The sequence below is a fragment of the Mixophyes fleayi genome, chromosome 6, assembly GCF_038048845.1.
Source record: "Mixophyes fleayi isolate aMixFle1 chromosome 6, aMixFle1.hap1, whole genome shotgun sequence".
Taxonomy (NCBI): Eukaryota; Metazoa; Chordata; class Amphibia; order Anura; family Limnodynastidae; genus Mixophyes; species Mixophyes fleayi.
Window position 1 is genome coordinate 102,771,532 of NC_134407.1, and position 15,991 is coordinate 102,787,522.

Below are 15,991 nucleotides of genomic sequence, written 5' to 3' on the forward strand. Positions count from 1 at the left end.
ATCCAAAGTCCGGCTTGCCCCTGTCCCAAATAAATTTGTACTTCCAAAAGTCCGTCTTGCCCCTGTCCCAAAGAAATTTGTACTTCCAAAAGTCCGGCTTGCCCCTGTCCCAAAGAAATTTGTATTTCCAAAAGTCCATGCTTGTAATTATCCCAAAGAAATTTGTGTTTCCAAATGTCCATGCTTGTAATCTGTTCACTTCTTCTTCCCAGGGGGAAACCATTGTTGCTTGAAGTCTTCAGTTCTTTGCCCAGGGGGGGGGGGCCCATATTTGTAAGATCCACGATTCTTCTTGCTTGCTTGAAGAGAAATAAAAAACGTAGGAGCCGCCGCAAACAGCTCCTACCTAGTAGGAGCTCCGATACGCAATGAGCTTAGCTCATTGCGCTAGGTCTATTTACAGTATTAGGGGATTTTCCCACGCTAGTGGGAAAATCCCCTAATACTATAAATAAACCTAATGCAATGAACTAAGTTCATTACGTATCGGAGCTTCTACACAGTAGGAGCTCCGATGCGCAATGACAGTGATGTGTTTATACAACTCACTGCTGCCACACAGGAGAGTTAGCTATAACGGGAGTGTTTTACATGGCAGCAAATCACCAGAGATGACCAGCGATTTTGAAGATCAGGGTGAAAATCGCAGCTTGATACATTTCAGAAAATTTTGACTAAAATCGCGGGTTATCACCCGTAATTTGCCGCGATTTTAACACGCTGAAAAAATCGCACCTTGATACATTTACCCCCAGGACTCCAGTATGACAGGCGATGGGAGTTCCTAATTTAACATGTCAGCATGCTAGCGATTTTCTAATTGGATATCAACTATTCTTTGGAATGCCGGAGTGACATTACTCTAATACTGTAAAAGAAACTCATTCTATATTGTCTGGTCTGTTTTGGTACATTAGATATGGTCTAGGATGCTTATGTTCTGCTTCCCGTGACTATCTCCGCTGTATTTGTAAAACAGAGAATTGATTGATTGACCAATTACTATTCATACTCTCGTGTTAAGTGATGTATACTTAATATAACATAATACAACATTGGACATTGATGCTTTTGAATTAACATTTAGAATTAATAGCGCATCAGATCATCATCATCATCATTTATTTATATAGCGCCAACATATTCCGTAGCGCTTTACAATTGGGGACAAACATAATAAACTAATAAACAAACAAAGAGGTGAGAAGGCCCTGCTCGCAAGCTTACAATTTATGGGACAATGGGAGATTGACACATGAGGTTAAGTCTACATTTTGCATTTTGGCCTAGCCAGAATGCAAAAGTAAAAGTGACTCATAAGCTAAATGATCCTATCACACAACAATGTTGGTCAGGGGGTAGTTGTCTTGTGTGAAATTGTGTAACAGGGGGTAACAGGCTAAAGGCGGTGAGGTTGAGAGGGTGGTTGAGGAATATTATAAGCTTGTCTGAATAGGTAGGTTTTCAGAGAACGCTTGAAAGTTTGTAGACCAGAGGAGAGTCTTATTGTGCGAGGGAGAGAATTCCATAGAGTGGGTGCAGCCCGAAAAAAGTCCTGTAACCGGGAATGGGAGGATGTAATGGATGAGAGACGCAGATCTTGTGTAGAACGGAGTTTTCGAGTTGGGAGATATTTTGAGACGAGAGGAGATGTATGTTGGTGCAGCTTTGCTGATGGCCTTATAGGTTAGTTAAAGTATTTTGTATTGGATTCAGTAGAAGACAGGCAGCCAGTGTAGAGACATACAGAGTGATTCATCAGAGGAATAACGATTTGCAAGGAAAATCAGTTTGGCCGCAGCATGCAAAATAGATTGTAGGGGTTTGAGTCTGTTTTTGGGAAGACCAGTAAGGAGGGAATTGCAATAATCAATGCGGGAGATGATAAGTGCATGGATTAAGGTTTTTGCAGTATCTTGCGTGAGACATGTGCGAATTCTGGAAATGTTCTTTAGATGTATGTAGCATGAATTCATTATAGAGCCAATGTGGGAAACAAAGGATAGGTGTGAGTCAAGGATTACACCTAGGCAGCGAGCTTGTGGGGTGGGATTTATGGTCATGTTATCAACATAGAAATGTCAGGTATGCTCTTGTTGGTGGGTGGGAATAATATTAACACTGTTTTAGAAAGACAAAGTTTGAGTTGGCGAGAGGACATCCAAGATGATATGGCAGAAAGACAGTCAGTTACACGTGACAACACAGATGTCGAGAGATCAGGAGAGGATAGATAGATTTGGGTATCATCTGCATAGAGATGATACTGAAAGCCAAAGGAACTTATTAGATTTCCAAGAGAAGCAGTATAGATAGAGAACAGCAGAGGACCTAGCACTGAGCCTTGTGGTACTCCAACTGATAGGGGAAGCGGAGCAGAGGTGGCTCCAGAGAAATTAACAATGAAAGAGCGATTAGAGAGGTAGGATGAGAACTTGGATAGATCAGTGTCTTGAAGACCTAGGGATTGCACTGTTTGTATGAGAAGAGAGTGGTCAACGGTGTCAAATGCAGCCGAGAGATCCAGGAGAATTAGGAGAGAGTAGTGGCGTTCAGTTTTAGCAGTGATCAGATCATTGACAACCTTGGTCAACGCAGTCTCTGTGGAGTGTTGAGAACGAAAGCCAGACTGAAGAGGGTCCAACAGGTTGTTAGCGGAAAGAAAGCGTGTTAGGCGAGTGTAGGCAAGTCTCTCTAGAAGCTTGGAGGGGCAAGGGAGCTGAGAGATGGGACGGTAATTTGAGAGAGCGTTTGGGTCGGAGTTTTGTTTTTTTAAAATAGGAGTAATCACTGCGTGCTTGTATAGTGATGGAAAGATGCCAGTAGAGAGTGAGAGATTACAGATTTGAGTTAGAGGTGAAATGAGCGCAGGAGACAGGGATCTACCAATTTGCGAGGGAATAGGATCAAGAGGACAGGAGGTAAAGTAGGAAGATAAGAGCGTAGAAATTTCCTCTTCATTTGTGGGGTCAAATGAAGAGAGGGTGTCAGAGGGGATTGGGAAGGAATTGAGTGGATTGCTTGTCGAGGAAGAGGATACCATTTCTAGTCTGATCTTATCAATCTTGTCCTTGAAGTAGGAATCAAGATCCTGAGCACTGATAGTAGATGCAGGGTTTGGGGTGGGAGGATTGAGAAGATGTTTAAATGTATTGAAAAGGCGTTTGGGGTTAGAAGCCTGAGCATAGATAAGAGATTGGAAGTATGTTTGTTTTGCCGTGTCCAGAACATTTCGATAGGAGTGGTAGACAGAAGTATATGTGAAGAAGTCTTTAGAGGTGCGAGATTTACGCCAGTGACGTTCTGCTTTACGGGACAGTTTTTGAAGATTGCGTGTTGCTTTCGTGTGCCACGGTTGACATCGAAGTCGACGTGTAGTATGTAGTGTCGCTGGAGCCACTTGATCAAGGGCCGTTGCTAAGGTTAGGTGAAAATGAGGTACTGCAATCTCAGGGGATGAGAATGTAGAGATAGGGGAGAGAAGGTGTTGGAGAGAGGTGGAAAATTGTTGAAGATTAATAGAATTCAGATTTCTGCGGGTATGAGGAGGCTTGGTAGAGTTAGACAGTAGAGAGGATAGAGCAGTGGGGGTGAGTGAGTAGCTGATAAGGTGATGATCCGAGAGGGGGAAGGGTGTGTTAAGAAAATTAGAAACTGAGCATAGTCTAGAGAAAACAAGATCAAGGCAGTGGCCATACTTATGAGTAGATGATTCAATCCACTGGGAGAGGTCAAGTGAGGAGGCTAAAGAGAGTAGTTTGGAAGCAGCTTTGGAAGGTGGGTTAGGAATGGGGATGTTGAAATCACCCATGATGATGGTGGGGATGTCTGAAGATAAGAAGTGAGGGAGCCATGCAGACAAATCCTCAATAAATTGTTGGTGTGCTCCAGGGGGACGATAGATCACCGCAACACGAAGAGAGAATGGATTACAAATGCGAATAGCATGTATTTCAAAAGATGTGAACGTGAGTGATGGGACATTTGGTAGAACTGTAAACGTGCACTGTGGGGAGAGAAGTAATCCAACCCCACCTCCTTGTCTGCCTTCAGGTCTGGAGGTGTGGGTGAGATGGAGGCCACCATGTGAAAGTGCTGCAGGTGAGGCAGTGTCTGATTGCATGAGCCATGTTTCTGTTATTGCCAGAAGGTTGAGGTTTTTTGAGAGAAAGAGATCATGAATGGAGGTAAGTTTGTTACAAACAGAGTGTGCATTCCAAAGGGCACATTTAAAGGACTTTGGAAGAGAGAGGAGACAGGTGATGTGTTTGATGTTTGCTATAGAGCGGTAGTGCTCTGATGTATGTGTGTGTGAGGAGTGTGGGGGACCTGGATTAGGTGATATATCAGCAGCTAATAGAAGCAGAGTGAGAGAAAGATAGGCAAGGGGATTGTAAGATGTGTGACTTTTTATTTTATGGCAACAGGTGGAGGTTGTACTTCTTAGAGTTAATAAATAGGACAGCAGTTCATGGGTGTTAACTAGAGGTGAGTGGAGTAATGCAGGTGCAATATGAACAAATGTTTGTGTTGGTGGAGGGGTGAAAGATGACACAGTCCTAAAGATCATGCCATGAAAAGAGACTAAGAAAAGCAGTTTGTTATACATTGTGATAAAAGGAGTTAAAGGCAAAAGTTTAGGGGATTAAAAGAATTACCTATTTGCAGTGTTCCCTATAGATAGACAAGTAATGCAGAAATAGGCTGTGGCAGATGTAGATTCTTGCTGGAAGTAAAATCAAGTCAAATGTAGTCCAATGTTTGTCCAACTGTGTTGTCTAACTGTGCATTTTCGTCCACTTTGTGAGAAAATCCCACTTAGTGTAGAAATCACACACGTCTACCACGACATACGTCTCCCCATAGACTAGATGACTTATGAAGAACATAATTGTCAGGGTAATAAGATCGGACATTTACAACCCTCTGATTTAACAGAGATATGTAGATGACAGCAAGTGATGAACTCCAAAATTGGATCTTGCAGCAGGATGATATAATCATATTGGATGCATTTGATCCCCTTCTCCTCTGCCTGTCATCCAATTCCCTTCTCCTCTGCCTGTCCTCCGATTCCCTTCTCCTCTACCTGTCATCCGATCCCCTTCTCCTTTGCCTGTCATCCGATTCCCTTCTCCTCTGCCTGTCATCTGATCCCCTTCTCCTCTGCCTGTCATCCGATCCCCCCCCTCCCTACCCACAGCAGTATATGTGTGATCCCTTCCCCCACCAGCACTGTGTTTACGATCCAGATCCCCCTCCCTCCCCACAGCAGTGTATTTGTGATCCCTTCCCCCCAGCACTGTGTTTGTGATCCCGATACCACCCTTCCTCCCCACAGCAGTGTATTTGTGATCCCTTCCCCCCACTACTGTGTTTGAAATCCCGATCCCCCCCTTCCTCCCCACAGCAAATTTGGTGCACAGGGGTGACGTGAAAGAAAAGCTGGTGCGCAAGGTATGATATGTGAAAGAAAAGCTGGTGCAGAAGTGGTGATGTGAGATAAAATCTGGTGCATAGGCAGTGACAAGTGAGAGAAAAGCTAGTGTGAAGGGGATTGACGTGAGTGAAAAGCTGGTGCGCAGGGGTTGACATGAGAATAAAGCTGGTGCACTTGGCAATGGCATGTGTGCATGCGATCACAAAGCTGGTGGGCATTGGGGTATGTGTGAGAGAAAGCCATGCACTGGAAATGGAGGGTGCTAGGTTTAGAGGAAATCTTAGGAAAAATTACTTTATTAAAACTGTAGTGGATAGGTGGGACAGTCATCCAAGAGAGGTGGTAGAGGTTAGTATAATAAAGCAATATTAAAACTCTTGTTTTTTAGGGATTAAGAAAACTAGTGGAAATTAAATTGGCCAAGTTATTTTTAAAGGCTGTAAATTTTTAGGCTTATAAATTTATTATCAATATTTTTACTTTACAAAAAGCCATGAAATTCCATAGACAAAAACCTTACGGTTTAACATGTCCGATTAAGGTTCCTTACACACCATCTAAAATGTAAGAAAACTATTGAAACTCTTCCACTCAAACTCCAGAGGAAGGAATGCTCTGCAGGATTCTTTTGGGAGCAGATACTGTTTGGTGATGAGTTATGTACTGCAGGTATCTTCTAGGAGCATGCACAGTCTTGGAAGGAGGAATGCTCTACAGGGGTATGTCAGGAGCAAGTATTGTGTTTCGGGAGGAGGGATATTCTGCAGGGATCTGTTGGGAGCAGGTACAGTGTTGGTGGGAGGAATACTATGCAGGGATCTCTTAGGAGGGGTTAGTATGTTGAGTGGAAGGATGCTCTGCAGTGGTCTGTCAGCTGTGGGGAATGTTTTGGGTGGAGGGATGCTTTGCAGGGAGCAGATACTGTTTGTTGATGAGCTATGTTCTGCAGGTATCTTCTAGAAGCAGGCACAGTCTTGGATTGAGAAATGCTCTGCAGGGTTTTTGTAGTTCTACTTTTTTATGAAGTTGCTCTACTGTCTCTTTCAAAGACACGCAGGCCCTAAACTACGATAAAGCTAAACTAAGAAAAAGTAATAGTACTGCATGTGTGTATTCCAGTGAACACACAAATCTGTAAATTAGCAGCTCCACCATTTTGTGAGTGACAGCAATCTCACTCCATGATAATGCTGAATCTGGAGGTAACCACAGGATGTGATGGCAAACCATGTCTGTATTGCTCAAGTAACACGTCCATTAAGGTTTTAGCCTTAATCGTCGTAATTTCATTGCTTTTTGGAGGAGTTTCAATAGTTTTCTTACATTTTAGATGGTGTGTAAGGAACCTTAATCGGACATGTTAAAGCGTAAGGTTTTTGTCTATGGAATATATGTATATATATATATATATAATGTATGGACCGCTTATGCCAGCTAATGCCCTCTCTGTTGTTGCTGGGAACCTGCTGTGCTTACTTTGCCACAGTTCCCCTTGTTTATCCCAGTCGCGCTCTCTTACAGAAGTAGGAGGGGCTGCTGCCCCCACTGGACTGACTCCTTCATGGCATCCAGAACTGCGTTCCTTCTGGGTAACTGTCGCTGCTGGTGTACCCTCTTGCTGGTTCACCTGGGCTGGTACCCCTGACCTCTTCCTATAGATCAGGGGTGCTGTGGATGCATCCCCCCTGGCCTATCATACTGGCCAGAGCTGCTGGGTTGTTGGCAGAGTGGTGGTACTGGAAACCTAGGTCCAAACCTCAGAACAGCTGGAAACGGATTAAATTTGGGTCTAATGTGTAGGTCACAGAAAATTACAGCAGGGAAGAAGTTGTCAAGCAGGTCTTGAAGCAAGTTATGTTTTTTCGCTCAAGTGCCCTGATAAGGACAGTTCACCCTGGTTGAAGGTACCAGTGATCAGATTGAACAATAATGATACATTTCAGTACAAACCAGTGCTGTTTTATACAGTTTTGGAGACAGCCTAGCATGGGGTAAGCCTGCCCACTGAACTCTTTGCTGGACCCAAGAAATCTGAGTTATATTTAGCATCAGGATGCAATAGATTTCCCCAAACATGGATTCAAATGCAAATTATAGTTAACAAAATTTACAATTATTTGTGATATCCTACGTCATGTGCCTTTTATAATGTTCAAATATTTCCTTTCTCTTTATCCAGGCAGGATACAGGTAATGACTCCCTGTTGTGTATTCAAGTGTTGGTCACTCACATTGAATAGACTTAATTCGCCTTAATGAGGACTTCCTCTCGAAGTTACAGAAAGGACTTCTCAAACAATTGCTCATTGCTTCAGACATATACCTCAGAAATGAATGCAATTCATACACAGAAATATAACACAATATAATAAAATAAGTACATTCCTAATACACAGTATCAAGAATCAGTACATTTGCAATGATATAAATTGGCACACTGTGCTAATATTTTAAATATATTATTACAATAAGTTTTTTATAGGTGATCCAGCCACATATGTTTTGGTGTGTGTTAATTTTGTGTGTCATTGGAATCACACACCTGTGATTATTACAGTGTGTTCAAGTTTTGCATTGAATTGCATGAGTGAATAGGTTTCTTGTCTGTAGTCAATCAATATTGGAATATTATAACTTTAGACACCTACTAACATATAAAATGTTAGTATATTATTAAACATATTTTTGTTGTGACAGGATGGACCTTCTATGCTACCCTGTCTGTGCTGCTGGGGACTGGCTTGGTTTGCCTTATCACCGTCCCCTTTCTTTATCCCAAATTGCACCCATCTAAATGCAGTAGGAGGGGCTTCATACTGCCTCCACCTGACCTCTTCCTTTAGGACAGGGTTGCTGTGGGTATTTCCCCCTGGCCTTTCAAACTTGCCAAAGTTGCAGAGTAGCAGGCAGAGCGTCGGTACTGGATGCTGGGTGCCAGCCTCAGAACAGCTGGATAATCGATTATATTGGTCTAATCTGTAGGTCACAAGAATTACAGCATAGGTAAGTAGTTGTCAAAGCAGGATCTTGAAGCGGTGATGTTTTATTAGCTAACATAGTCCTAATAAGGACAGTTATACGCCAGTTTGTGATACTAGTGATCTTTCCAGAACTTACAGATAGAATGATACATTACATGATAAAACAGGGCTCTTTTTATAAAGATTCTGACACATGTTGGCAGGGTGTAGCCCAGCCCACTGATCCTAGTTGATACTACAGATAATTTAACATCAGGATGTGATTTTTCTCTACACTTGGAGTTAACACAATTATAAGCTTTAACAAAATTTACATCAATTTGTGAATGAATTGCCGGTTGCATTATTTATGTACTTTGTCTATCTTTTTAGCAAAACAGGATAACAACCTCTTGCTAGGCATTCATGCTAAAGCATGTGTTTGTCACTTCTGAGATGAAGACTTACTTAGCACTTCCTGCCTTCAGCAAAACAGATTTCCTCTAACCTGGCACAATATATTACAAATCAGTACATTTCTACTACAGAAATATAACACAGTATAAAAAAACCAGTACATTTGCAATTATATAAATTGGCGCCTGCACCACTAATTGAAATACCTTTCTTCAATAAATAATTTCTACGTGATCCAGCCGCATTTGATTATATACTTATTTTTTTTAATAATGGAAAATTTTCCGCTGCCTTCATAGTATTAAAACTCAAATGTGGTTCTATGCTTTTTAATATCCATAGATTCCAATGATGAATAAGTGTATATTTGGAGAGGTATATTTACTAAACTGTGGGTTTAAAAAAGTGAAGCTGTTGCCTATAGTTATCATTTATTTAGTACATTCTGCAAAATGACAGTTGGAATCTTATTGGTTGCTATAGGCAACATCTCTACTTATTCAAACTCGCAGCTTAGTAAATATACCACTGAGTGTCATTAAGTCACTAATACTGAGATAGGGATATATGTTGATTTCTACATTTAATCTAAGAATAGTTCTCTATTTGTTTCCTTTTAACTACTGAATATATCTTATATAGTGCTTGTCTGTTGTATATTATTTACAAATTATTCAGTTATTGCTTTTCTTTACTTTTTTCAGATATGTGCAAATAGAATCAAATAATCAGTAACTCATACCTACTCTCCTATGATTGGTCAGTGTGACTTTTTGTCTATTAATACTTGCTGTCGATCTGTGCTAAGTCTGACTCCTGATCAAGTTCTTTTCTGGCAAAATGCGTTGTGATGTGGCTTGGCCTTATACAAGTTTGTGGATGCCTTATAATAATTGCACGTTTTACTGCAAGCAAATGCACAATTAATATGTATTTGTATTTGCTGAATTGTACAGACTGAAAATAATACTTGAGGGAACCTATTTATGAAGCCTTAAGTCATGTTGAAACTACTTTTTCTGTATGGTTTAGGCATTTTTAAGTAAAATGGTAATTCAAGAAAAGCAGGAGATATTGGAGCTATCTACTGCATTGCACAAAGTACCGCACAATCCAGTTAAGTTTCCATAATACTAGGGGCCAATTTTAGCTTTTCGGAGCTCGACCAAGAAGTCTAACACCAGCTGAAGATGACATTAGCCATTCAATACTATGGGGAGGACATCGCAGGAGAGGGATACTCGGATACATCTCCGGCAGCCTCGCTGATCTCCCATGCGCTGGTTAACGGCAACTGAGCATTCACAACCCTATGTTGCACATGTGCAGTAAAGACTCCGGGCCAGAATCCAGAGTCTTCATTAGAAAAGATTCATCACCGGTACAGCACTGTCCCAACATGACTTTTATAGTAAATTGCCCCCCAAAAAATTATCTTTCATGGGAAAAATCTGAAAATTCCTGGTCAAGATAATTCCAGAGTTGAATAATCACTCTTTCCATTCGAATCTCTCAGGATGTTGTGCCTACTTTTAACAACCATGGTCTCCTATAAGCTGCTTATTGAGCACTTGAAAATAAAGATAACATCTGTTTTTTTACAAAAAAGAGAAATGCTTTAAAAAAATAGCTAAATTCCACAGTCATAAACATAATTTGGTAACAAAAATTATGGGGACTGTCATATGCAGAAAGGTTTAACTAACTCCAAAGTAACGGTCCACAGTACAATGCTGCTTGCACAGAAATCATATGCATGAGAGAGTTGTTAGATTTGGAACAAAAGGCTGTGTACTTGTGTAACAAACAATCTTCTTTATATCCACAACTACAAAAGATACTTGTGAAGAAAAACAAGTGTACAATTTAATACCTTTTCCAACCATTAAGCATGGGGATCTTGTATGCTTTGGATTTGTGTGGCAGCCAGAGGCACAGGAAAAAATGCCTGGGTAGAAGGAAGAATATCAACACATTCTAGAAGCCAATGTCCCATATAGTCAGTATGGAAATGACAAAAACTGTTGGAAGCTGTGATTTCTGTCAACTGAGATGTTACTAGAACCTGACCTTTTAGGGTGTCCAAACCTTTGCATGTGCCACATTCACTGTTTTGTTTTTTGGATTTGTTATATTCCACATGTGGATGGTAATTATGCATTAAATAGCAGATATATATCATATTCAGACTTGCACCCCGCACATGATGTATTCATTTATTTTCAGTTAGAGATTCAGTAAAACATGCAATTTGAACAGGGGTGGCCAAAATTTTGCATGTAACTAAATATGCGTGTATTGAAAAATATGCAAGTTATGATTATGTAAATATATGCTTTTATTTGGTGAGTAGTACTGTAATCTTTTATATTAGGAGAGTATTGATTTCACCCCTGTAAAATATAGCTTGTATTCGGAGAGTATCACTTCTCATTTGCAAGTGTTCCATGATGAAATAATTAACTCCCTAGTGTAAAATAAGAAGGAAAGTAGAAGTCACCTCGAAAAGGACTGCAACTCATCATTTTATATTCTCACTGAATTACTTTTTGGCTTCTATGTAATAGGGGGTACATTATTCTATACATGTTTGATTTCTACAGTGAACTATCTGGAAAAAAAAATGTCAATGTTCTTTTGTTTCTCAACAGCTTCTCCCTGACTTTAATGGTGTTTGTCAACTATGGAGGGGGTGGTTATTGGTTCTTCCAGCATGCTCCTTGGAATGGTAAGCAAAAAGTCTCATAAAAAAATAAGCAAAGCAGCACCTGCATCTAAAAACCTTTTAAGCAAATCAGCAATCTTCTTATTGATCCATAAGAGAAAAGGAATTAATATGGACCACCATCTGCTTAGTAGGTAGGGGTATATAACAATGAACTGTGCTGTAACTTCATAAAAGCCACTTCAACAAATCAGCAGGACCATATTGATCTTGAAATAAGCTGGAGATTGCTAAATGTATTTTCTCACTACACTGTGGACCATTATTTTTTTTGATTAGGAATTTATTTGTTTAACCCTTCCAGTGCCCTGACACCCGTTAAACAACAAAACTGCTTCTGTCAGTTAAGATCGGGGCACTGCTGAAGCCTCCTTAGAGAAAATAGTTAAACAAAACCATAAACTGCATGTTGCTGTTCATGAAATTCCTTATATTTAAGTGATTGTTTTAGTTTCTACTGAATTAATAGGTTTCATTTTCACAAAGACTTGTGAAAGCTGCCCTACCACCATATCGAAAAGATTTTACTAATGTAATGCTCTCCTCAGCTGGGGCTACTACATGCAGCAGTTTTTCCTGGGGCTCCTCCATTTTTCTTACAGCCCTGGCCAAAGATTCGGAGGCGGAGGTGTTAGCAGGAGGGCCACTCACAAGCCGCAATAAAGAGGTTGCTCTTGTCCACCATCAGTTTAAAGTGGCAAACAAAATTAATTTGCCAGTTATGAATTATTACCCAGGAGCTGCTACATGCAGCTATCTTACCTGAGGCACATTGGTAAAATATTTTTAGGTGTTATTGCAGCTTTAAGTAAAAAATGTACTATATATATATATATATATATATATATATATATATATATATATATATTATTTTTTTTTGCGGCAAAGAGGCCTATTTGCCATACCTCTCCTGCATAGGGACAGGTGAAGTCCATGGGAATCTGCAGCTTAAGGCTGCAGACCAGGTAACACAGGTATAGCAGTTCAATTGGGTTCCGTTATGTACAGGTCTGAGACATGTGACTAAGTAAAGGTAAAAATGTGATTCTTTTACTTGCATGCTTTGAAGTGTTTTATTTCCACAGCGAACAGCAGAGCTAATAAGGGGTGTCTGAACTGAATAGGAGTTACAGAGCACCTGTGGAGACTTCCTTTAAAGGCAAAGTAGGAGTGTCACCTGTCGTTCACCCCAAGGCTGTAGGAAGAGTCACAACTATAAGACTGCATTGTGCATATGTGCATTGCAACCGACGCCAGTTAGTGGCCGTCTGGTAGTGAGTGAAACTGCTGTATAGCCAGATGTAGGTTGCCTGGTGACAAAGTTGTTTGCTGATGTGGTGATGCAAATCAAAAAGCGCTTTATTGTTGTATGTATGTATATCATTTGTTTACACAATGAAAGTTTTACAAATATGCAAATATTACAATGCATCCTATCATATTGGAACAACCTGTACTCTTTGCTGTAATTTTAATCCTTTGACATTATTGGCAGTAGATCCCTTCCATACCTCTGTGTTTGAAAGCAGTTCTATCATTTGTTTTGTTGCAGGTCTAACAGTGGCAGATTTGGTTATGCCCTGGTAAGTAGTTTATTTGCCCTATGGGATTTAACTTCTATTGCTAAACTGCACAAAGAAAGAGATTGCTTTTACTATTGCTATATGAGATTGCAACATGACTCAGAAGGGCTATTTAGCATTTGACTTGCATATGGTTGATATATGCACTTTTGACAACTTCTGTTTTTATATTATATTCAAGTAAAACATACATTAATAAAAACTGCAACTGTTTAAACCCACATTTTTGTTCATGAAATGAGTTGAGGTGAAAAAAACCTGCATTTTACCTCTTAAACAATTGCAAGTTTTTGAGGGACAATATGATACATAATAGCTATATTTGCAGATTGTGTATGAACCACAATTCCATTCTAATGTTTTCTGCTTGGGAAACTGTAAAATATTATATAGAACAGCTAATCTTACCACTGATGGGGGTGATTCGTTGATGCATAAGGTGAAGCCATATTGCCCATGAAAACACCTTTGGGGTAAATTTATCAAGCTATGGGTTTGAAAAAGTGGAGATGTTGCCTATAGCAAACATTCAGAATCTAGGTGTCATTTTGTAGAATGTGCTAAATAAATTATAACTAGAATCTGATTGGTTGCCATAACATCTCCACTTTTTCCCACAGCTTGATAAATTTACCCCCCTGTTTTTTTAACAATTATTTTTGCCCTAGGAGTGCCCCTTTTAAATTTACTTACATGACATCTGAGTTTTAAGTGATATATGTGATCCAGTCCTGGTCCTTCACAAGTACTCCACACGTTACTGTGATGGCGACTCACAGCAGATACAGTTGTAGTTACAGGTGGCCCCTCCCTTCTTAGTTCCTATATACTCTCAGTCAAGTAAGACTGAGCACTAGAAGCCCTTGCTGCTCTTTCATTGTAGCCGATGCGTCTGCAGCCTGTGTCCTTCCAATAACTCTTCAGATGCTGGACTGGAAGTGCAATACTCATTCCAGAACACCCTTCTTTAATATAATTGTTATTTTTTATTAAAAAAAAAAAAAGCATGTGGCAGATGGACCCCTTAGAACCCAAAAGTCCCTAGGTGGCCATCTGCACTACCTAATGGATAGCCTGGTCCTGAATTGGCTTATAAACAATTAGTTTATATTAACTATGCACATTACATTTAACATTAGCTGGGGGCCCAGATAAACATTTTTTGCCCCTTGGTCCCAACCTTGACCATGTTTCAAACACAATTTGCCTGATTCATTAAGAAAAATCAGTAAATTTGTTCCTGGACAAACCATGTTACAATGCAAGGGGTGCAAATTAGTTTATTATTTTGCATGTAGCACACAAATAATTGATAGCTTTATATTTTACACTGAAATTTAAAGTTGATCTAGGACATGCCCTACTCCAACTATAAATCTGTCCCCACATTTTAAATTTACCTTCCCCTTCAATGCAACATGGTTTTGCCAGGGTGCAAAGTTACTCATTTGTTTGCTTTACTTTCCTTAATGAATGTTTAATTTTTATACTAGTAAATATTAGAAAAAAAAACATGATGGGGGAACATACACCGATTCCTCCCATGGTCTGTACCTATTTATTATTTCCACAAATGTATACATGGTAGCAGTTAAAACCTACATTTGACTGAAAGGAAAGGCCATAAGGGAGGATATGCCTACCTGTTGGCATCCAGCAGAAAGTAACAAACCCATTTTCTGAAATAAAAACGCACAGGCTGGTGTTAGTGTTAGTCCACTCAATACTATCCCTTCACTTCCTGTCCCTGCAAGTTTTTAACTTCCCCCACTTGATTTTCCTAGTAAGTCTCTTACTGGCCTTCTTAGTCCCCAGGTGTGAAAGAGCGACATGCCTCCCTGTCCGTCCTGTCCCCTTCCTGCTGCCTGTGTACGTGTTTCAATCCTCCTTATCAGTGCCAGTATGAGCACTCTGCCCCTTTTTTGCCAAGTTTAACAAATATATTAATTCCATCTTCTATGCAGTCAGTTTTATTTATTCCTTCATATTGTCATGACAAGACATTGCAACTTCTATTACTTGTAGATATGTATGGCCACTGAGGGAAATCTGCAAGTAGAAGTCAGTCTGTGGTTGTGCTCTGCATAATAGCACATGCTCAACCTTTGGTCATTACCAATTCTCTCGGGAACCCAGAAATCTGCTTGGAAATGTAGCTGGGAAGCCTGCCAGTCATTTGGGTGTAGCAGGATGAAGGTTAGATCAGAAGAATGCCAAAAATGCAGAGCTTTCATCTTCTACCTTAATGATCACTACCAAATATGACACAATAGATGAGTCCTTTCAGTGTGATTGCAGTTGTGCAATAAACAGCATTAAGTCAATAATGTGATTGCTGTTGATTGAATGGGTCAGTCAGAAAATTATTACCCACTTTACAACCCATTAACATCCAGGCACACATTACAGGGACAGGCCTGCCAATCTAGAAAGTTGCTTACTTCAATGCAATTTAGAGACATTTAACATCTTCTGGTATGGCATGCACTTTGTACTGTTCTGTCTCTGACATGGATGTGTTGTACATGAAGCCAACAAGCTATTTCTGCTTTTATTAGCCTGTGTTTTCAGTCTTATGTTGGCCATTTGATTTTAATCTAATCACAAATATTTTACTCAAATAAGAAAAAAAAACCATAAGAATCATGGCCCTCTTTCCAATATAATAATTATTTGGTATGTTTCTTTTTTAAAGTAGACAAACATTAAAAAAATCAATATTGGGGGGAAAGGAGAGATGACAATGTGCATTGACTGCAGAAAATACACAGATATTGCTGGGCATGACATGCCCCATATCATAATGATAGTCCCTAGTGCATTATTCTCATGAATATTGCTGGCTTTCGAAATTTAGCATGGACAA

At 39.9% G+C, this 15,991-nt stretch overlaps 1 protein-coding gene across 1 annotated transcript in view; it reads left to right on the plus strand.

The window, feature by feature from the left end:
- LOC142095347 (heparan-alpha-glucosaminide N-acetyltransferase-like) overlaps nucleotides 1-15,991 on the plus strand; it is a 589,712-nt gene that overhangs the window by 263,409 nt on the left and 310,312 nt on the right. Inside the window, exons 10-11 of the mRNA XM_075178300.1 lie at nucleotides 11,469-11,545; nucleotides 13,095-13,125. Of these exons, the coding sequence (XP_075034401.1) occupies nucleotides 11,469-11,545; nucleotides 13,095-13,125 (108 nt within the window). The remainder of the gene's footprint in view (nucleotides 1-11,468; nucleotides 11,546-13,094; nucleotides 13,126-15,991) is intronic.